The 21,869-nt window shown below is 44.0% G+C and overlaps 1 protein-coding gene across 4 annotated transcripts in view; it reads left to right on the top strand.

Annotated features, from left to right (window-relative positions):
- Positions 1-21,869, top strand: part of LOC109903707 (angiopoietin-1-like) — a 66,517-nt gene that overhangs the window by 31,842 nt on the left and 12,806 nt on the right. For 3 of the 4 annotated variants that reach the window (XM_020500573.2, XM_020500575.2, XM_020500574.2), the window contains exons 5-7: positions 5,612-5,739; positions 6,765-6,866; positions 9,321-9,487. In XM_020500573.2, coding sequence (XP_020356162.1) covers positions 5,612-5,739; positions 6,765-6,866; positions 9,321-9,487 — 397 coding nt within the window. The remainder of the gene's footprint in view (positions 1-5,611; positions 5,740-6,764; positions 6,867-9,320; positions 9,488-21,869) is intronic. The other variant, XM_031788557.1, reaches the window with a different exon arrangement.

The raw sequence follows: 21,869 nt of genomic DNA, 5'->3' as shown, positions 1-21,869 counted from the left end.
TTCATAGTGTAACCACTGAGTTGTCCACTTTGACACTAAAACCAGGGGACCTTGCAAGCTTTACTCTGGAACCAAATAAGATGGATTCTGTTTTTGCAAGATGCAGAGAAGGTTTGTTATCTGAAAGCCATTTACTGATATTGGATATCTCTGCACAAAGGATCTCTTCTACTGAGAATTTGTTCTTATGGGACACCAGTAGAGAAGAGTCATCTGCATACAAAAACAAATGACGAGAGCATGTTCATTTCATTTCATAATTTCATATGAAGATAAGTGGGCCATGGGTGCTCCCCTGCAGGACCCCACAGCTAATCAACTTCGGCCTTAGAATGTTTTCCATTAACGTCCACCACATCCACCATTTTAACTTGTAGAGCATGATACTATGATCAGCCGTGTCCAACGCCTTCTACAGATCCAGCATAACCATTCCCCAGAAATGTCCCTTGTCAACTTCTTTCCTGATAAAGTCCGTTAAAAGCAATACGCGTGTGTCAGTGGAGTGGGACTTTCTAAAACCAGACTGTGGTTTGTATATTTAAAAAAATATATATTGCTAGTATATTCCTCTGTTCATAAGACAGCACAGTCAAAATAGATACAGGTCTGTAGATGCCCTTGTCTGTTTTGCTGCCCTTCTTGTGGATAGGGGTCACTCTTAGCATGTTTCAAATCCATGGGATCTCTACCCTGCTCAGAGATGTTGATTAAATGGGTGACAGAGGGGGTCAATGAGCTCAGCACCATCTCTTTAAAACCTGTCAGGGATATTGCTGGAGGGCCTGTAGCTTTGGAGCGGTTTCGTTCAGACAGTCTCTGGACAACTTCAGCCTGAGAGACTGCTGTAAAGGATAAGGCATCAGCGTGTGCATCCATCTTGCAGTAATAGCCTAGGACCTGACCCTCCCCGTACACCCCAGTACAACCAGGTAGCTTCTATACCAAATTTGAGGCAATTGATGCGAGAAATGTATTGAGATTGCCGGCTTATCTTGTTATTACACGTGCAAGATAAGAATGTAAAAATAAAAATATGAAATGGAAACAGTGATTTGGAAACTGTTTTGGCCTCCCCAAGGGGAAATTGGATTGCGATAGAACAATACATATTTTGTCCAGACTGTACAGTCCTATCATGATGCCAATACCATAAACATGGTTCCATACAGGGAGGCAGAGGGATGCCTAGTCCCTTAAACTCTGCTTGAGGGAGAAAGCCACAGGGGTCATCCTTTTCCAAGAAGCACCCGTCACGCTTGTTACTCAGTGTGGTGCTCTCTTTACGGTAATGGCTTATCATACTGCACCGTAACAGCCTAGGCTGTAGTTGCCGCTTGAGTGAAATGTCAAACAGACACCGTTTTGAGTAATCAACTATCTTCTTCCTTTGTGTCTCCCCGTGGCGATAATTGGGAGGAGCAGGGATTTCCTTTCGGCCCACCGCCCACCGTTTGACCCCGTCAGCAACACGATCCTCAGGTTTGGTTAATGCAGTCAACCCCCCTGTCTCGACACAACAGAAAAACCCACTTGAATCCAAGTCTGCCCTCCGTCACATTCAGTCACAGGAGATTTCAAGTAAAAGTGTGTTCTGGGATTGGTGGAGTTGTGTGGAGAGAAACCTTGCACTCTGTTCATGTTCGCTACTTCCCGCTGTGACGGCCTAGACCCCACACTGTATCCTGTGGCTGTTCACCCATCCAACAGGAAATGAGCAGGCATGAATGGATATCTGAGCCATGGTGAGTGGATATGTGCATGACATGGTTAAGGCGTGCTTTGTATTAATCATGCTGTTGTACTTCATAGCTTTAATGTTCCATGCAAAATGGATCACCAGCGGCCTCTTTTCATAGCTCTGACAGTAGGAACACTTTATGGCAGGAGGTCCTTTGAGTATCATTAAAGCTCTCGACTGATTGGCTCATATCAACCAATCACTGTGACGTTCCATGTTGTGACCCAAATATGTCAGTAGGGTTTATTAGGTAGCTAAAACAAGTCGCTAACTGAAAAACATGTCACTAACTGAAAAATAAATCACTAACTGACCTGGCAAGTAGTCTGCCATGTTCCACTTTGTCACGTAGTCAGCCATGTTATCTCCCTGTCAGCTCAGGGTGTTTCTGGGGTCACAGGGGCATTCAGCCTTCCGCCGGGATTGGTGGCTGCTTTAGCGAGAGGAGAATGAAATGGAACATTGTTGTCCTGGCTCTGTGGTTGGTCCGTTCCTCATCCATGGTGGCGATGAGGGCCAACCAGGCACTGGGGTCACCCGATTCACCCCTGACGAATAATTCAACCTATAATGGTTCCTAGGGGAGGTCCTGTCCAGTGGAGGTAAATGGGTAGGTAGATCTCATCTGATTGCCTGTTGCAACACTCCCGTTCCCCAACAGTGTCTAAATCTAGATGCGATGAAGCTCAGTTAGAAGGGAGAATTTTCGGGGGAGGATTTGTTTGTTTACTAAACGGATTTGTGTTTTTGTTCGGGGAGGGTCAGCTTTTTGTGCCATTGGATGGCGTCTACTCGAATTAGGTTCTGTTTTGAAAACTGAGCCCTAGAATTTTCTTTTAATGCTCGGATTCAAATCATCATTGACACTTACTATGTGGAACAGTTTAAAAAGGGAGTTCAGATTCTAAAATGCCATAAACATTGTTACTGAAGTTTATCCAGAAACGTACTTAAATATACTTCTTTACATTTTCAATTCCTTTTCAACTTTTGTACTTGTTCAATCATCTTTGATGAGGCCAGATGCCACTGAGCTCAGGTTTGGGTCGTGATTATTACCGAAACCTTATTATAGTGCAATGAGCCAAGGACCGTTATTAATGGTAATTGACCTCAGTGTTGGAACACACTTAAAAATCTCTGGCCTACTAAATATGATTTTCTTTCACAGTATTCTATTATCCCACCTAATGAAAGGTATCAATCATTTTTAAAGCCGGGATTGCCATGTCTGGAGGGAGTAGGATCTTATTTTAATTCCCTGCATTTAGCTCAGAGCTCTATGCATATTGCTTCAAAATGGCATTTACGGTGAAAGTAAATCATCAGATGGCTTCTATTAAAGCATTTTAGGATTGAACTTAACTCGTGTTTTAAGCATAATCATTTGTCTTGATGTGACACCTGACGCTGCAAAGATACTCTGGAGGAGATAGAGAGAATATCCATGAGGTGTGTAATGGCACCGTCCATCATGGACTTATCCCAGACTTATATTGACCCTATTTGGGTTTGCTTGTCTTTCACTCAGATCTTTGTTCGTGGGTTTGAGTCAATTTCCTTTTACTTTTAACATCCTTTCAAATTCAATTGAGTCTGTCCATTTTGGTACCCTTTCTTGTGTTTGTGTCCACGTGTGTCCATTTGACTCCATGGGGTGCCTTCAGGGTCCACATAGAAATGCATAAGGGACCTTTTCAATCCTCAGGGGTCTTTGAGGGGCCTCTCGGGTCTTCTTGCGTCCATGTAGGTTCATGAGAGTCCTTTTAGCTCTGCGTCTCGGCCTCTCTGGGTCCATTTGGGCTCATTTGGCAAGGGTACTGATTTATGCAAACACCCCAGCCCTGCTGTTCTTTTCACATGAACCCCCCACTGAATACGAGTCCCCACTGAACCACAAAATATTTGTCTGTAAATAAATATTGGGACATAAATAATATTTTCAGAGCCAGGCTGAAAGCTGTTCAATGGTGCCGCTCCTATAGCAGGGAGTCCCCAGTCTCTGGTAGACTTCGACCAGGCCGTTGATTGTGAAATGTGTCCTCCCTGTGACGGACTGTGAGTCAGAAGGTTCCCCTTTGACACCGACCTCTCCCACCTCTCTAATGCATCCTGCCATCTCCCAGTGTGAGGTAAATTGAGGCACGACAGGGCCGGCCTTTTGTTGTGTTAGACTACGCAGTGCAAGGTCCCACTCCATCAATCTGTCACAGCAGGATATTCTTGTCGCTGACACTCAATACTTTGTCAAAATGGCTGAAATCATACGCCTAACGGGCAGCCTGTGTCTCCACTGACTGTTTCAGCTGAGGGGGAGGATCAAAGTGGAGTCTAAGGATCACTGACACGTTTCGCTTTCCAGTGACATCCCCTTTGCCTAAACAATCCCAATAGTAAAAACAATGGTGTAAAAACTGAGATGCTCCCCCTCATTTTGGAGGGGGGGAAAAATGGAATTTCCATCGATATAACAAGGGCTTGGAGGGTAAATATAAGCCACTTGTTATAACAGGAACTTGAAATGTATAGCTTGTAGTATTTTGTCCTCAGCCCCTTGCTTGGTTTCAAAATATTGCCGCCATAATTATCTACAGATGGAAATAGACACAGCTGCCTCTTTGAACAGGCCTGTCAAAGCCAGACACCATCTCTCTCAGGGCGGGAGACCATCCACTTGACAAACTGCTTTTGTCTTGCTAATAAGCCATTCAGTCACTCTCTGATTTTATCACGAGCTATGTGGATATCCACACAGAGACCTTGTAGTTCGGCTTCTGTGTCACGTTTCTAAAATATTCGTTTTCTGGAATGTAAAGATGGTAATCATGATAAATGGACACTGTCAGTTTTGATATTACAACCCCCCCCCCCCCCCCTCCATGCTTGATGACTCATATGTGTTATGAAACTAGAGGTAGTTCATTATTTCTTTAAATACTGTGATCATAAATGACATACCAGTATGAAACGTCAAAGGGTCAGTCACTGGGTATAGATTTATATTACTCTGTAAACTCAGCGTCAAGGTCATTCACATTTCTACAGATACAGATACACAGTACCTGAAATTTATTTGAAAACGGTGTTACTGTAGGCTACATTTTGATTTCAGCGGTGCACAGCATGCTGAGACAAGAACAGTCGATTATTTACGTCGTTATACTCTCATCAGCATACCCCCCCCCCCCATCCCATTTGACTTAATCTCTTTTTATCGCTTAAAGCATACCTATGTTGGATGACCTTTCTACATGGAGCTCTCTTCAATGCATTCTAACTCACACCTTATGTAGGTTACCTGACAAGTGGAATGGGTGGACGTGCAGAAACAAAATCGGCTGTCATACACTATATTTTGGTAATGGACAGAAAGCAGAGGTCAAGTGCTTGAGATCAGGGCTTTTTTATTTTATTTTTATTTATTTATTTAACTAGGCAATTCAGTTAAGAACAAATTCTTATTTTCAATGACGGCCTAGGAACAGTGGGTTAACTGCCTGTTCAGGGGCAGAACGACAGATTTGTACCTTGTCAGATCAGGGGTTTGAACTTGCAACCTTCCAGTTACTTGTCCAACGCTCTAACCACTAGGCTACCCTGCCTCCCCTTTTAAAAGAGCTCATTGACATCTGTCAGTTAAATATGTCCTTTGAAAATGACGGCATAAGGAAGTTGCTCGTTGACACTTTGAAAGTAGAACTCCATTTAACCGTGACAGTTTAAAAATGCTAAGTCTGAGACGGCTGGTGTTTTGTTTTGCTTGGAAGTACAATAGACGACAGTGTCTATGTCCTGAAGTCTTTCTAGTGCCCGTCTGAAGTTCCACAGCCGGAGGTTGTGGTGCCAAATACGTGTCCCATGTTTCCTCAGTAGTCCCAAACAGCACGAAGAGGGTGGACGAGGAGAAGACGTTTCGGGACTGTGCCGATCTGTACCAAGCTGGCTTCCACAAGAACGGGATCTACACCATAAACATCAATGCCCAGGAGACCAAAAAGGTGGGCAGCCAGACAGAATTGAATATAGAGACTGCCATGTGAAAAAAGCTACCATTTCATTCAATAGCTACCGACACTCTTTGATGGGTGTTTAATGGAGTTTAGTGTGTTTTTGTTACTAGAGCAAGCTTTAACTCTGTCCAAGAAAGCCAAAGATATTGACCCACCGGAGAGCAGCCAATGGAGGGGTGCTATGATAGTTATTGGCTGCTTCAGTGCTTCAGGAATAATCAAAGACTCAAAATATACACTTGGTAGCCTGATGAGAGCAAGGGTACACAAGAGGTTGGCGGGGGATAAGGAGGGGGGTGAAACAGGTGTTCGCCACCTCAACAGGGTGCTGCCAGACCTCAGACAGATGGCAGGGAGGTTCGAGGGGGACGGTTGGTGGAGGAGTGAGCGATGAGGCCGGAGATTAAGGAGAAAGCATCACGTCTGGTTTCTGAGAATAATTCTGTCAGGGGGGGGTACTCTTAATTATACCCAGACTGGGCGCTGTGTGTTCAGCTGGGGTCTTGGCCGGGGTGAGAGACCTCCTCCAGACCTTCTCCACTCCTCAAACAAAGAGCACCACAGCAGATAGATACCCCTGTTATCAGCTTACACAGGACAGAGGCCAGGGTTAAGGGCCATGTTCCACCCAGGTGTCCGCTGGTATGTGTCCAACTCCACTCCACTGGTCCTCTCCACTTTAATCTGAACCAGGCCTGGGATTGGGATCACCTCCCGGGAGTTGTAGGAGGATCAGGAGACATTTATTAAGCTTAAGTTCCCTCTGATGATTCTAGGGAAGGAATCACTAGTTAGGCCCGCTGTATTTCAGAATGAAGGTTCACAACAGCAAGTTTAACCTACCATGTCTATATTTGTGCTCTAAAACGTAAGTTAGGAGCACGTAGAATGTGTTTGTAGGCGGTCTGAGAACTTAATGAATGTCCGTGTGTGTGTGTGTGTGTGTGTGTGTGTGTGTGTGTGTGTGTGTGTGTGTGTGTGTGTGTGTGTGTGTGTGTGGTGTGTGTTTAAAGGTGCATTGTAACATGGAGACCGCTGGCGGCGGATGGACGATCATCCAGCGAAGAGAGGACGGCAGCCTGGACTTCCAGAAAACGTGGAAGGAATACAAGACGGTAAGACGAGAAGAAGAACACACAACCCAAATCTACAGCGACACACCCACAAGATAAAGCCAGGAAATTGATGCGTCTGTTTCCAACACACATCCTCCGTCACAGTAAACGATGACAAAATGGGTGTACTCTCGCCTCTCTGTCTTGATTTAACATGTTGAAATTGAGGTAGGATTCTCTTGTATTCTCAAGTGTGGCCAGGCCCATGTGGAAAACTCCATCCAGATGTGACCTAACCGGCAACACCGGCTGTACCTCTAGAACATCTGCACACTGAGAGGGATTCCCCAACCCCTCAGATTAAAGACTTACGTGTCGGAGGCTGGCGTGAAGCCCAACCCAACCCTGGGCCTGACACACTGTTGTTCTTCTTTTTAAACAGGGAAGCATTAGTCCGAAAACAATACATTTGTTTAGTCTTACGTAACCGCGCCAGGTGTTGTGATCATCATCACCTATTGAATAGGGAATGGATAGCGACTGGTGGGCTAATAGAGGCTCTGTTTAGCTTTAGGCACGATGAGTGACCCCATTGCCGTTCCTATTAGCTGTAATGTATGCTACCACAACGTAGTTAGAATAGCAGCTGGACACCAGATTCAATATGGAGGGTGTTTTAATGACCGATCTGGGCAGATGGTAATAGATGATCTGCAGAGGGTAAACATAGATTTGGCAAGGGGGAAAAGGGTTGGGCTCGTTTGGAGGGTAAAGAGGTACGGACAGAGAGTCCAGCTGGTTAGAAGCAGCGAGGGAGCCAAGAATGGAGAGCGTGGAATACACGTGGCAATGGAATCAGCACGGACCCTGGTACTGCCACCGAATACCCGGCACACCATCGGTGTGGTCCTGAAGGTGATTGATAGTGTTTTATTGTGTGATGAAATGAACTGCTGTTGGTCACTGTGGGCTCGTGCGAATAAATTCAACACACTTGAAGGATTCATCAATATCACAGTCAAACTTCAATGGGCTATTCCCATTTTGTGGGAGGATGGAAAGCAATCGGGTAGCGTCCCCTACTATTAGTATGTGATCTTATGACCGTAATGTTTACAGTTACATGAGCAGTGCTAGATAGAGTATGTGTAGCAGGAGAATAAATGGTGCATGCATTCTCCAACCAGTATGAGACACAAATCGATTTGACAATTTGCATACCTTATTAAATATGTGTTTGTCTGTGCAAGCGTTTGTCAGGGTGTATGGCACACTTTATGAAATCAAACTTTCTATCGGTCTTGATCATTTTACAAAAAAATGTACTTCTCTACCCAACAATACTTCAAACCTCTTCCCTGAAAACCGGCAGGTGCATTCAGCCAGGTGTGCGTGTGTATGAACACTCTAGTGTGGAACAATAGGAGGGAAGCACTAGTGTTTGACTCCAACCATCCCTGCCTTCAGCCAGGTTTCCAGAGATGAAACGGGAGTCACAAGGGGTGGCACTGTCCAGCGCTAAAAGGCAGATCTTTCAGAGGAGGGAGTCGGATTGAGTGGAGGTCGTGGCCCAGCCACTTTCTAATTCCACCCACACAGCAGGACGTGTCTCAGGCTGGAGGAATGCCCCATATTTACTTTCCCCCTTCCACTCTCCTAATCACCACATGCTCTCGGCACAAACACAGACATCTCCGCCTTCAATCCACCCCCAACCCTTCCCGCCAATCATTAATGGAACAGTCCAGAGCTCCAGACCCGTCTCTAATACTCCCCATTGCAGGTTAGTTACTGCTGCTGCTGTCAAAGGCCGTTTGTCTACGACGGGAGTCGTTTGTGATCACATGTAAACGTGGTAATTGTTGAAATGATATGAGAAGGCATGCATGGTATTGCGTGCGTCTGTTGTCGTTCTTCTGGACTGTGTAATATAGAGGGTTTATTACGCGTTTGGTTTGGTGTGGGTTAAAGGGTGGAAAAGGTGCTTTGTGTGCCTTTTATCAGCCGGACCCAGTTTATGCTGTCATAAACAGGTAGGGCTATTCATGCGCGGTTTCATACTCTGTGTTCCACTGTTTGAAATAATCCATGTTATGTGTCGTAATGTCTACCTGGTTTCACATTGTTTCGCTGGGTTGAGTGAGTCTCTCTCATGGCAGTCACTATTAGTGAGACCAAGCCAATGTGCAGGAACAGAAGAGTGCGCATAAGCATTTATACGGTATAAAGGGACATTATCAATGGTAGACACGATAGCCCAGTCTGAAGTCAACATTTAATTTGCTTTGGCGTCAACCCTGAAGCAGTCATTGATGATGACATAAAAAAAAAGGTCTGAAATAATAACTGACAAAAATGTTTATAGAAAATGGTGGAGAGATTGCATCTTTTCCAGGAAGACCTTGGAAGAGATCGGGAATTACTTATATCCTGTATCCCGGATTTGACAGTAAGATTCCTTATGGGCCTGAGTGATGACTCTGGCCTCCTCTTCCTCTTCTTCCTCTGTTGCAGGGCTTCGGGATGGTTTCTGCAGAGCACTGGCTGGGGAATGAGTTTGTATACCTGCTGACCAGCCAGAGGCAGTATGCCCTCCGTGTGGAGCTGACCGACTGGGACGGACACCAGGCCTTCTCCCTATACGACCGCTTTCACATCGACAGTGAGAAACGCAACTACAGGTACTACAAGCTGTATCTACAGTGCCTTCAGAAAGTATTCATACCCCTTGACTTATTCCACATTTTGTTGTGTTTACAGCCTGAATTCTAAATGGATTAAATAGATTTTTTTCTCTCACCCATCGATACACAATTACAACGTGAAAACATGTTTTTAGTAATTTATGCAAATGTATGAACATGAAATACACAAATATCTAATATCTAATTTGAGTAAAAACCTTGAAGAAGCACATTTGGCAGTGATTACAGCTGTGAGTCTTTATGGGTAAGTCTGTAAGAGCTTTCCACACCTGGATTGTGCAACATTTGCCTATTATTCTGAACCATGTTTTCCTCTTGGATTTTGCCTGTATGGACCTTGCCTGCCTCCAATTCCATTTATTTTTTATCCTGAAAAACTCCCCAGTCCTTAGCGATTACAAGCATACCCATAACATGATGCAGCCACCACTATGCTTGAAAATATGGAGAGTGGTACTCAGTAAAGTGTTGTATTGGATTTGCCCCAAACATAACACTTTGTATTCAGGACAGAAAGTGAATTGCTTTGCCACATTTTTTGCAATATTACTTTAGTGCCTTGATGCAAACAGGATGCATGTTTTGGAATATTTGTTATTCTATACAGGCTTCCTTCTTTTCACTCTGTCAATTAGGTTAGTATTGTGGAGTAACTACAATGTTGTTGATCCATCCTCAGTTTTCTCCTATCACAGCCATTAAACTCTGTAACTGTTTTAAAGTCACCATTGCCCTCATGGTGAAATCCCTGAGACGGTTTCCTTCCTCTCCGGCAACTGAGTTAGGAAGGACACCTGTATCTTTGTAGTGACTTGGTGTATTGATACACTATCCAAAGTGTAATTAATAACTTCACCATGATCAAAAGGATATTCTGTGTCTGCTTTTTTTTACCCATCTACCAATAAATGCCCTTATTTGGGAGGAATTGGAAAACCTCCCTGGCCTTTGTGGTTGAATCTGTGTTTGAAATCCACTGCTCGAGTGAGGGACCATACAGATAATTGCATGTGTGGGGTACAGAGATGAGGTAGTCATTCAAAAATCATGTAAAACACTAGTATTGCACAAAGAGTGAATCTATGCAACTTATTATGTGTGTTATTAAGCAAATATTTACCCCTGAACTTATTTAGGCTTGCCATAACAAAATGATTGAATACCTATTGACTCAAGACATTCGAGCTTTGCATTATTTATTAATTTGTAAAAAATATCTAAAAACATAATTCCACTTTGAGATTATGGGGTATTGTGTGTAGGCCAGTGACACACAACATCTCTATTTAATTGTATATTGATGCGCCTCGAATTCATGCTGCCACTACTGACTGATATCCAAAATGGAGACATTGCTGACATTCTCTAGTCCAAATTCCTTCTCATTTAATGGTATCATATGTCATAACAGATATTTATATAAAGTAAAGTGTACCCCCCCCCCCCCCAACTGATACTTGGTTCTTGAATAAGGGGTACAACTTTTTTGCTTCTTTTAGAGGGTTAAATATGCTTCAAACTGTGGCAGATGCTTGGATTCGTTAGATGTGTAAAACTACTGGAATGTTACAGAAGGTTCTGAGCAATCAAATGTCTCTGAGAGGAGATGGTCTGACAATTCCAATTAAGGTGATTCACCAGATTTGTAGTCCTTTCTGTTAAGAAGCTACTTCAGTTTCTAAATGTCCTCCTTTCAACTTTAGATGGACTTCTGTTTTGTTTTCCAAAGATATTATAGCCATTTATGTTGCCGGGAAGGGAGACACTTGCAGCATGGCTGAAAAACCTATACTCCAATGGTGTTTTGCAACGTCAGGTAGAGAGCGAGGCGACGGTCATGTCTAATTTGTGGAAATGTCTTGGATTATATGACGACAGGATTCACTTTAAGAAGTCCGCCTCTTAAAGGGTTAGGACCTGGTGCGCACACTCTCTGGGCTTTCTCTCTGAGCTACAGAAATGTTACGAATAACGCTAATGGGAAAGGTCAACCAAGTTGTTTTGATTTGCTCTGAGACTAAATTCGGGTTTATTTGTCCCATTGTGAGGATTGGATAACTCCCTTTTTACCCCTCAGCGTTTGATACTGACCGCACAGGCACTGACTGTGTTTGGCAAAGGGAGATTTGTTAAGTGCAGAGGAGGACAAGGGGTGATAATTCAGGTATGTTTATCTCTGTAAAAGGACACTTGGAACAGGGATAGTGATTTATTTCCACTCAAAGTACATTATTTTGGACTATGTGGTCTCCCTCCCTCTCTCTCTCTCTCTCTCTCTCTCTCTCTCTCTCTCTCTCTCTCTCTCTCTCTCTCTCTCTCTCTCTCTCACAAAAAATAAGCAAAGAGCCGCATACTGTAACCTCGTTCTATTTTGTGGTTGTTTGTGTCTTCAGGGCAGCAAGGGGCGTCTTTGGGCCTACACTTTAGTTTTAGGGGAGGAAGGCTCATCTGAAGTCGGACTGTTCAGGATTGAGTGGAGCAATCTAATCGGCCTGCTGATCACTATAAATAGATTTGTTCTCGCAACTAGTTGTGGTATGATAATCACTCATTGCTTCTCAGGGACATTGGCCAAAACAAACCAGAGGTCCAGGCCTCAAACAAACTGGTTGGAGAGGGCTGCCATCTATGTTCGGGTTCTCCTCGGCTCTGGCACCTCCCCTTCGGAATCCCAAACAATCTGCGACAAGTTGTTCAATTAGCATTTGTTGTGCTGAGAAGTACGAGATTGTAGCGAGAGATACCATGACATTTTGTTTTGTTTTTGGATTCTTTTGGGCATCGGTGGTGGGGGCTTTACTGGAACTTCACAATCTACACTGACGCAGACAGACATGTTTGTTAAGACACATAAACAAAAATAGTACGGTTATGCACACTCACACACACAAACAAACACATACCGGCCCACAAACCCACACGCAGCCGTTGGAAACCGTAGAGGGCAATTTAAATATGTAGTCCACCGATGTTCGAGTGTTGCCCATTTGTCATAAACAATGTGAAGCTTTGCCAGGAAATGTTTGCTTTACTGCCAGCTCCTTGCTTGTGTCTAAATATCAAGCCAGACAAATCGATCTTGGTTAGAAAGAAGTGAAATTATTGCCCAGAGAAATAGAAGATTCTAATCCTTAATCTAAATCACATACAGCAAGGGATAACTGTCACATGTCTTACTGTTCTCCCTATTTTAAGGGTTTCCAAAGCACAAAGGCTGAGTAAGACTCGCCAACACTGTTTTGTTCAGTGTCCAGCCAGCGTAATAAATCAAATATAATAAAGATATTAAATCAATACATCGTAATGTAGATCTTGGTTATTCAAAACATATCTGTGAGTAGGTAGTTGGAAAAGTGAGTCATTTGGCCTGGGTCTCTTCTCGGGGTGTGACATAGTCATTTCCAGATGACACGGTAGCAGTGCATTGTGGGATTGATGCAGACGTCTTGGAGAGTCTATGCAACTCTTCCCTTCTCATTGTGTTGAAGCTTTGTTTAATGATGCTTGTGCTGGCAATAGCTTGCGTCCATATAAACATGAAATCATCTGATGAAACAGTATCAGTGTCTCGTCAATATTACAGCAAGAGAATACTGTGTTTGTGAAAATATTATCACTCGTTCTGACTTTTAAATATGAAGCGGTGTGTGCAGCTACTTTTCGTCTTCGCAATAGCTTTTCTCCCTCATTTTACCCCAAAAAGGACAATGCCTACCATGCCCGTATTACAATATACTGTAAACTGGCGTCAACGATACTGCTTAACGTCACTGTACAAACACTGTTGACATTGTTGAAAGAGTATTTACGGGCTGACCTTGTAGATCAGAACTACACAGCTCCCACTGAACCATGACCACACAGGCTTGAGAAATGTTCTTTTTGGTTTTCGCTCCATTGTCAATCAGGTTACCATAATTGCTGAATGTTATGTCTCTCTGTAAACCATACAAGGGAGCAGTCTATATAATGGACTGAAATTGTTAGCTTGGTGAAATAGTGGGTTGCAATTGAAATAGTGTGTTGTACAGTAATTTAGTCATGACCCGCAAATAGCATTGTAGTTAACTCCATTGTATCAACACAGTAGTTTGATAACACTCATTATCAACATTTACAGAATGTGCCTCAAAATTAGGTCTTAGACCCTGTTAGGTGTCTTATTAGAGAGAGAGAGAGAGAGAGAGAGAGAGAGAGAGAGAGAGAGAGAGAGAGAGAGAGAGAGAGAGAGAGAGAGAGAGAGAGAGAGAGAGAGAGAGAGAGAGAGAGAGAGAGAGAGAGAGAGAGAGAGGAGAGAGAGAGAGAGAGAGAGAGAGAGAGAGAGAGAGAGAGAGAGAGAGAGAGAGAGAGAGAGAGAGAGAGAGAGAGAGAGAGAGAGAGAGAGAGAGAGAGAGAGAGAGAGAGAGAGAGAGAGAGAGAGAGAGAGAGAGAGAGAGAGAGAGAGAGAGAGAGAGAGAGAGAGAGAGAGAGAGAGAGAGAGAGAGAGAGAGAGAGAGAGAGAGAGAGAGAGAGAGAGAAGAGAGAGAGAGAGAGAGAGAGAGAGAGAGAGAGAGAGAGAGAGAGAGAGAGAGAGAGAGAGAGAGAGAGAGAGAGAGAGAGAGAGAGAGAGAGAGAGAGAAGAGAGAGAGAGAGAGAATATAGGGCTATGGGAAGAAAGAAATTCTTACTGCATAGGGGCAGGGAAGGGAAATAGATGTTAGATGTCCATATCACAACATGAATTTAGTTACTCATCTGTTTACATGTTATCTATCGATGTTGATGTCTATAATTCCTAAGAATGTAACAATCAGCTCAATGGATTTGGGTTCAAATTGTAATTTACCTAAGAGGATCAATACTGTCCAACAACAGCATCACTTACTGTTGTTGGAATCATCAACCATTCACACTGCCAATCTGTGGACAGATCTTATCATTTGTGTCTAATCTTGTTTTACTAAGTTTTGTATAATAATATTCTAAGAAAATGATGGTTGTAAATTGTTTCGAAGGTGTGCTGTGACCTAAAACATCAATGTTGTTGCATAGTGACTTACAAATGGATGGGGCCTCACATTAAGTTTTTTCGTTTCCAGGATATTTTGTGTGTGTGTGTGTGGACTGGGAGGTCAGGGAGAGTATTTCCGGGCGTCGGCCAGGCATGAGATAGCGCCACATACATGTTATTCCTCATGGGACGGGGTCAAGTAGACAGCCATCAGTCAGGGGTCAGAGTTGATAACATGACACACACTACAGAAGGGCTCTGACCCATGTCTAACATCCTTTTCAACATAAGTCTGAGTAGGGGCCCTGTACCACAGTGGTCCAAGGGAAACATTTGACATATTAACAATGTATATTGAAGTACTGAATTACGGAACTGTTTAGGCTACTCGTTAATCCTTTATAGGCTATTTAGAGTTTCAATAAATATAAAATACTTACTACAGTAGGAGTACTTTAGGATGATAAATTTTTCTACATTATACATTTCTTGCTATTTTTATATTTTTTCATGATATCGAATTGCGATCTTGTCTCAACACTGCAACTTCCCAACGGGCTCGGGTGAGGTGAAGGTCGAGTCATGCATCCTCCAAAACATGACTGGCTTAACCAGGAAGCCAGCTGCACCAATGTGTCGGAGGAAACACCGTTCAGCTGATGACCGAAGTCAGCTTGTAGGCATCTGGCCCGCCACAAGGAGTCGCTAGAGTGCAATGATCCAAGTAAAGCCCTCCCCGGCCAAACCCTTCCCGAACCTGGACAATGCTGGGCCAATTGACTGGGACTCCCAATCACGGCTAGTTGTTACACAGCTGGGATCGAACCCCAGGCTGTAGTGACACTGTGATGTAATGCCTTAGATCACTGCGACACTCGAGAGGCCTGTAAACAGAATCTTTGCAAGGATTCACATGTTATTTTGTGCTTGTATGCATGTACCATATCGTATTTGGGTCAGGGAATCTGTGTCTGAGTATATTTTACTGCATTTATGCTTTAATGTTGCATGTGGAGATTTAATGCAGCACCCTAGGCATTAAATAAAACAATCAATTCTGGATTTAAAAAAAATAAAACTATGTTAAAAAAGCTGTATGGGAGTTGCTAAACGTATGCACGGACACAAGTGAGGTTTACAGCTAAACACTGTACGCCGAAATCCTCTCCGTTGGAGAAAAGCACTATATGTTTACTCTTCAACTGAATATTACATCTTTATTCAATATCCTTCCTCTCCAACCAGCCAAGTTCCCTAAATCCCGGGATTTCTCCATATGATAATGGTAAGATCCCTGGTGGAATCAGAAAATCCCTCAGATGTATTTGATGTAGGGATTTGGAGGAGGACTTGGCAACAGGGGGATTCTCTAGCTCGGCTGTGACCCCTATGTCCTAGCCTCGCACTGAGATGGGATCACTGATACCCTTAACTCCTAGAGCTCAGTTTACTCATCCAACACTCATCCGCACTGCAGTCTGCCTGAGGCAGCAACGCTGAATACTGTCTGTCTGTAAATCAAATGCTAAGGTAGCTGTGTTAAACGTTATGTTGTAAATATAAAATTCAAAGATCATTTAGGTGAGAGGCTGCAGTACTATTCTGATATTTTATTGCCCTTCCGTTGGGTTGCGGTTTAATGTTCTACTTGAAAGACATTAACAGGGCATGCATACAGTATTATCTACCTCGGTGATTACAGTCGGTGTCAACTTGGAAAGTAAAAAATGGTGAGTGTGTGTGCACATACGTGTGTGTCCATATATCCGTCTGTCTCCATGGTGTTATTTGACACCCAGCGGCAGGCGAGCGAATGGGCTACAGCCAGACACCTCTGGGTCGAAAGTGATCCATTGAGCATGGTGATTAACCTCTGCTATGAGCCAATCAGGCTGCGGTTTAGCAGGCTAATGACTGCCAGGTGTGCATCAACACGCACTGCCTGGACCTCAGCAGGTTTGGTCGTCTCCAACCTCCTTCTCAGACAGATAAAAGGAAGGAAGCCAGCAGGCTAGGTTGAACTGTGTCAGTCAAGAGATGAAAGACGGCAATTTGAAAGACTGCCACGATTAGTGTTATGTTACACACATAAAAGGAGAGAGAAAAATACACCTAAATCAGTATGTAGTGTAGGATAATGGGCTTTAGAGTCATCAAAATGTATCAGTTGTAGTCATCCAGAACATGTTATTTTTTCCCTCCAAATATTTAACATATTTTCCCAAGTTGACACCATCTTTTGTACAGGCATACATACTGTATATAACAAAAGTACACGTGGTCTCCCGAGTGGTGCAGCGGTCTAATGCAGTGCTAGAGGCGTCAGACCCGGGTTCGATCCCAGGCTGTGTCCCAGCCGGCCGCGACCGGAAGACCCATGAGGTGGTGACAATTGACCCAGCGATGTCAGGTTAGGGGATGGTTTGGCCTGCCAGGATGTCCTTGTCCCATCGCGTTCTAGCGACTCCTTGTGGCGGGCCGGGTGCATGCATGCTGACTTCGGTCGCCAGTTGTACAGTGTGTCCCTGACACATTGGTGCAGCTGGCTTCTGGGTTAAGCTAGCAGTGTGTCAAGAAGCAGTGCGGCTTGGCAGGGTCGTGTTTCGGTGGTCCCGAGAGGGGGTGGCAGCAATGGGACAAGATGGTAACTACTAATTGGGGAGAAAAAGGGGTAAAAAATATGTTATGTTATGATGTGCTTCTCTGGAAAAATCCCTTCAGAATGTAAGTACTGCATCATAAAATATGACACATACTGTATGCTCTCATTGGCTGGCCTTCACTACATATCCATCGCCAAACCCACTGGCTCCAGGTCATCTATAAGTCTTTGCTAGGTAAAGCCCCGCCTTATCTCAGCTCACTGGTCACCATAGCAACACCCACCCGTAGCATGTGCTCCAGCAGGTATGTTGTACTGGTCATCCCCAAAGGCAACACTTCCTTTGGCCGCCTTTCCTTCCAGTTCTCTGCTGCCAATGACTGGAACGAATTACAAAAATCTCTGAAGCTTTATCTCCCTCTCCATCTTTAAGCATCAATTGTCAGAGCAGCTTACCAATTACTGTACCTGTACACAGCCAATCTGAAAATAGCACATACAACTACCTCATCCCCATATTATTATTTACCCTCCCAGTATTTCTACATATCATCATCTGCACATCTATCACTCCAGTATTATGGCTAGGCGGGACAGCTTCCTGTGAAACTGGAGGGCGCGCAATTCATATAAATAATCATAAAAATGATGGATATTAAACATTTCGGTACATACAAGTGTCTTGTATCGGTTGAAAGCTAAAATTATTGTTAATCTAAATGCACTATTCGATTTAGAGTAGCTATTACAGCGAAAGCATGCCATGTGATTATTTGAGGACGGCACCCCACATCAAAATATTTTTCCACCGGCACAGGTTTCATAAATTCACAAATAGCAATTAAATATTAACTTATTTTTTGAAACTCTTCCTCTGATTTGTCATCCAAAGGGTCCCAGCTATAACATGTAGTGTCGTTTTGTTAGATAAAATCATTTTTTATATCACAAAGTCAGTTTAGTTGGTGCCATTGATTTGAGTAATCCACTCGTTCAACGTGCAGAGAAATTAATTCCAAAATCGACCCCTAAACTTTGTTTCAACAAGTCAAAATACGTTTCTATTCACTCCTCCGATAGCCTAAAATGTAATCAAACTATAATATTTCCTACGGAAAGAAGTATGTTCAATAGGAAACCGATTTTAGCAGGTGCGTCTTGTCTTCATGGCGCGTCCAAACACGAATTTCCAAGACTTTGTCCCTGTACTAAAACTGATGACGAAAGCTGAAAAAAAGGTGAAACTAAGTCTGGGATACATTTTTTGAATGGGGCATGCTTATTTAAGATGTTGAGGAAAGCACTTTTAAAGAGCAACCAGGCATCCTCTACTGACGGGATGAGGTCAAAATCCTTCCAGGATACCCAGGCAAGGTCGAATAGAAAGGCCTGCTGGCTGAAGTGTTTTAGGAAGCGTTTGACAGTGATGAGGGGTAGTCGTTTGACCGCGGAACCATTATAGAAGCAGGCAATGAGGCAGTGATCACTGAGATCCTGGTTGAAGACAGCAGAGGTGTATTTAGAGGGCAAGTTTGTCAGGATGATATCTAAGAGGGTACCCATGGTTACGGATTTAGGGTTGTACCTGGTAGGTTCCTTGATAATTTGTGTGAGATTGAGAGCTTCTAGCTTAGATTGTAGGACGGCCGGGGTGTTAAGCATATCCAGGTTTAGGTCAGCTAAAAGTACGAACTCTGAAGATAGATGGGGGGGCAATCAATTCACATATGGTGTCCAGGGCACAGCTGGGGCTGAGGGGGGTCTTATAACAAGCGGCATGGGTGAGAGGCTTGTTTCTGGAAAGGTGGATTTTTAAAAGTAGAAGCTTGAATTGTTTGGGCACAGACCTGGATTGTATGACAGAACTCTGCAGGCTATCTCTGCAGTAGATTGCATCTCCGCTCCCTTTAGCAGTTCTATCTTCTCAGAAAATGTTGTAGTTGGGGATGGAAATGTCAGGATTTTTGGTGTCCTTCCTAAGCCATGATTCAGACATAGCTAGGACATCAGGGTTCGCGGAGTGTGCTAAAGCAGTGAATAAAACAAACTTAGGGAGAAGGCTTCTGATGTTAACATGCATGAAACTAAGGCTTTTACGGTTACAGAAGTCAACAAATGAGAGCGCCTGGGGAATGGGAGTGGTGCTGGGGGCTACAGGGCCTGGGTTAACCTCTACATCACCAGAAGAACAGAGGAGGAGGATAAGGGTACGGCTAAAGGCTATAAGAACTGGTCATCTAGTGCGTTTGGGACAGAGAGTATAAGGAGCAGATTTCTGGGCGTGGAAGAATAGATTCAAGGCATAATGTACAGACAAGGGTATGGTAGGATGTGAGTACAGTGGAGGTAAACCTAGGCATTGAGTGATGATGAGAGAAGTTTTGTCTCTAGAGCCAGCAGTTAAGCCAGGTGAGGCCACCGCATGTGTAGGGGGTGGGACAAAAGGGCTATCTAAGGCATATTGGGCAGGGCTGGCGGCTCTACAGTGAAATAAGACATTAATCACTAACCAAAACAGCAATAGACAAGGCATATTAACATTAGGGAGAGGCATGTGTAGCCGAGTGAGCATAGGGTCCAATGAGTAGCAGTAGGTGAGTCAGGGAGCCGATTCAGTAGTCGCTACTACGCTAGCAGATGGGCCTTCGGCGACGTCGCAACGGAAGAGCCTGTTGGTATTGTAGCCCAAGAATTAGCTGGTGGACCTCTTTGGCTAGCCGGGAGATGGGCCTAGCTCGAGGCTAGCTTAAGGCTAACTGGTGCTTGTTTTGGGATAGAGACGTTAGACAGAAGTAGCCACTTGGATTGCAGCTAGCTAGCTGCGATGATCCAGTGTAAAGGTTCAGAGCATGCGGTAGGAATCCGGAGATGTGGTAGAGAAAAATAAGTCCGATATGCTCTGGGTTGATATTGCGCTGTGCAGACTGGCATGTATTGACCGAGCTAAAGCTGGCTGGTGTCCGAGTTAACGGTGAAGATCGCTAGCAGTGGCTAACTGGCTAGCTTCTGATGGAGGTTCCGGTTCTAAAGTATAAAAATAGCAGACCGTACCACATTGGGTGAGGCGGGTTGCAGGTGAGTATATTCAGTCCGTAGATGGAAAGTGAGAATGAAAATATACACTAAATATATCAGGGGGGAAAACAGAGGAAAACAATATTTACACGGGACAAGACAAAACACACATCCGACTGCTACGCCATCTTGGAACAAATCTGTGAAGTCTTGGAAATGGGCTGTGGCCCTGGCCTATCCACAGGTTGTTTACCCGCAGTCTGACATGTCTCGCCCGTGTGGAGGGGAAAGACATATTTATGATGTTCTCTATTTTGCAGTGTTTGGGGAGGAATGCCGCCTCCTCTGAGCACCCCTGATGTATGGACCTCTATGGCACGCGTGACTTATAGCACTTTGGGGCTGTGTTTTTCCCCCCAGCTATAGTGGAAGTCTCTGTTAAATGTAACTGTCGCTGGTTGAGTCTTGGTGGTTTGATAGAGCCTTACAGATACAGGAACTCAATTACTGCTAGCTTCATTGCAGGCAGAAGGGTGAATTCAATCCAAACTGCTCTGTGAAATATGCTGCATAAATGCAGGTTTTAGGTAAGCCTATTGCAAGTGGTTGAAACAGAAGAGAAGTGAGATAGATTGCAGCAGTTCTATCTTGATGCAGCATGATGTAATTCAGCCTAGAATGAGCAAACTCTACGTACTTTGTAGGACCAATATGGCCTAGCTGTGAAGTGTTGTTCTGTGCTTCTAAACATGGTGTTGTAGTTTTGATTTTACACTAATGATAGAGTGTTGCCCTAATGCATTTCATCATGCACCTTGGAGTGGGCTTTAAAAGCATTGTTAAAGACTGCAGGCAGGTTGGTTCCGTGGACGAGTCGATGCATATCGTGTCATTTGGCGCAATAGAATACTCTATATGGTTCGGCAAATTGACTATATTTTGGGAAAGCTTGGCTATTGTTGTCCCTTCAAGTTTCAAATGATCACTTAGTTTCATAAAACAACCATCCTCAACTGACCCCAATTTTCGTCACAAGGTAAAAATCTGTAATTCTGCCCCTGAGCACGGCAGTTAACCCACTGTTCCCCGGGCGCTGAGGACGTGGATGTCGATTAAGGTAGCCCCCCCCGCGCCTCTCTGATCCCAGAGGGGTTGGGTTAAACACGGGACACATTTCAGTTGAGTACATTCAGTTGGACAACTGACTAGATATCCCCCTTTCCCTTTGCAATACTCCAGAGTCCTTTCCTTATTGCGATCGAAATCAAAATCTGCAACAAAGTGGTAATAATGATGTGTAGTATTAATACCATTACCATTTGTATTCCTTTTGAATATATCCTAATATCCAACATCCGGCGATGAAAGAGCACTAACAAACCAGCATCCCCTTTAGACATTAGCAGAATGAGATGGCAGGACACCAACACTTCTTCCCTCAGGCTGTCATTGAGAAAGCCCAAATCAATCTCCCACAATCCAACATTGTGTTTATTAATGAGCCTTGGCCAATCTAATTTGCTCAAGAGCCAATCAGATCGGCTCGGTTGGTCCTCAGAGGCTTTAAGGGTCCCGCATCGGTTGCGCAGATGTTTGACACTAGAGATGAAATACAGCCTGTGACATGACACGCTAAACGTTTCTGCCGAGAAACAGAGACGGCAGAACAACTGCACTCACACAGGAAAACCGTCTCTTCCTCTTGAGCGAATCTGTTACTGCTGCCTCGGATCGCCCTACTTATCAGTTGA

Source organism: Oncorhynchus kisutch, linkage group LG14, assembly GCF_002021735.2.
Source record: "Oncorhynchus kisutch isolate 150728-3 linkage group LG14, Okis_V2, whole genome shotgun sequence".
Taxonomy (NCBI): domain Eukaryota; kingdom Metazoa; phylum Chordata; class Actinopteri; order Salmoniformes; family Salmonidae; genus Oncorhynchus; species Oncorhynchus kisutch.
Note: the sequence above shows the minus strand (reverse complement) of the source record. Positions and strands in the feature narration are given on the sequence as shown.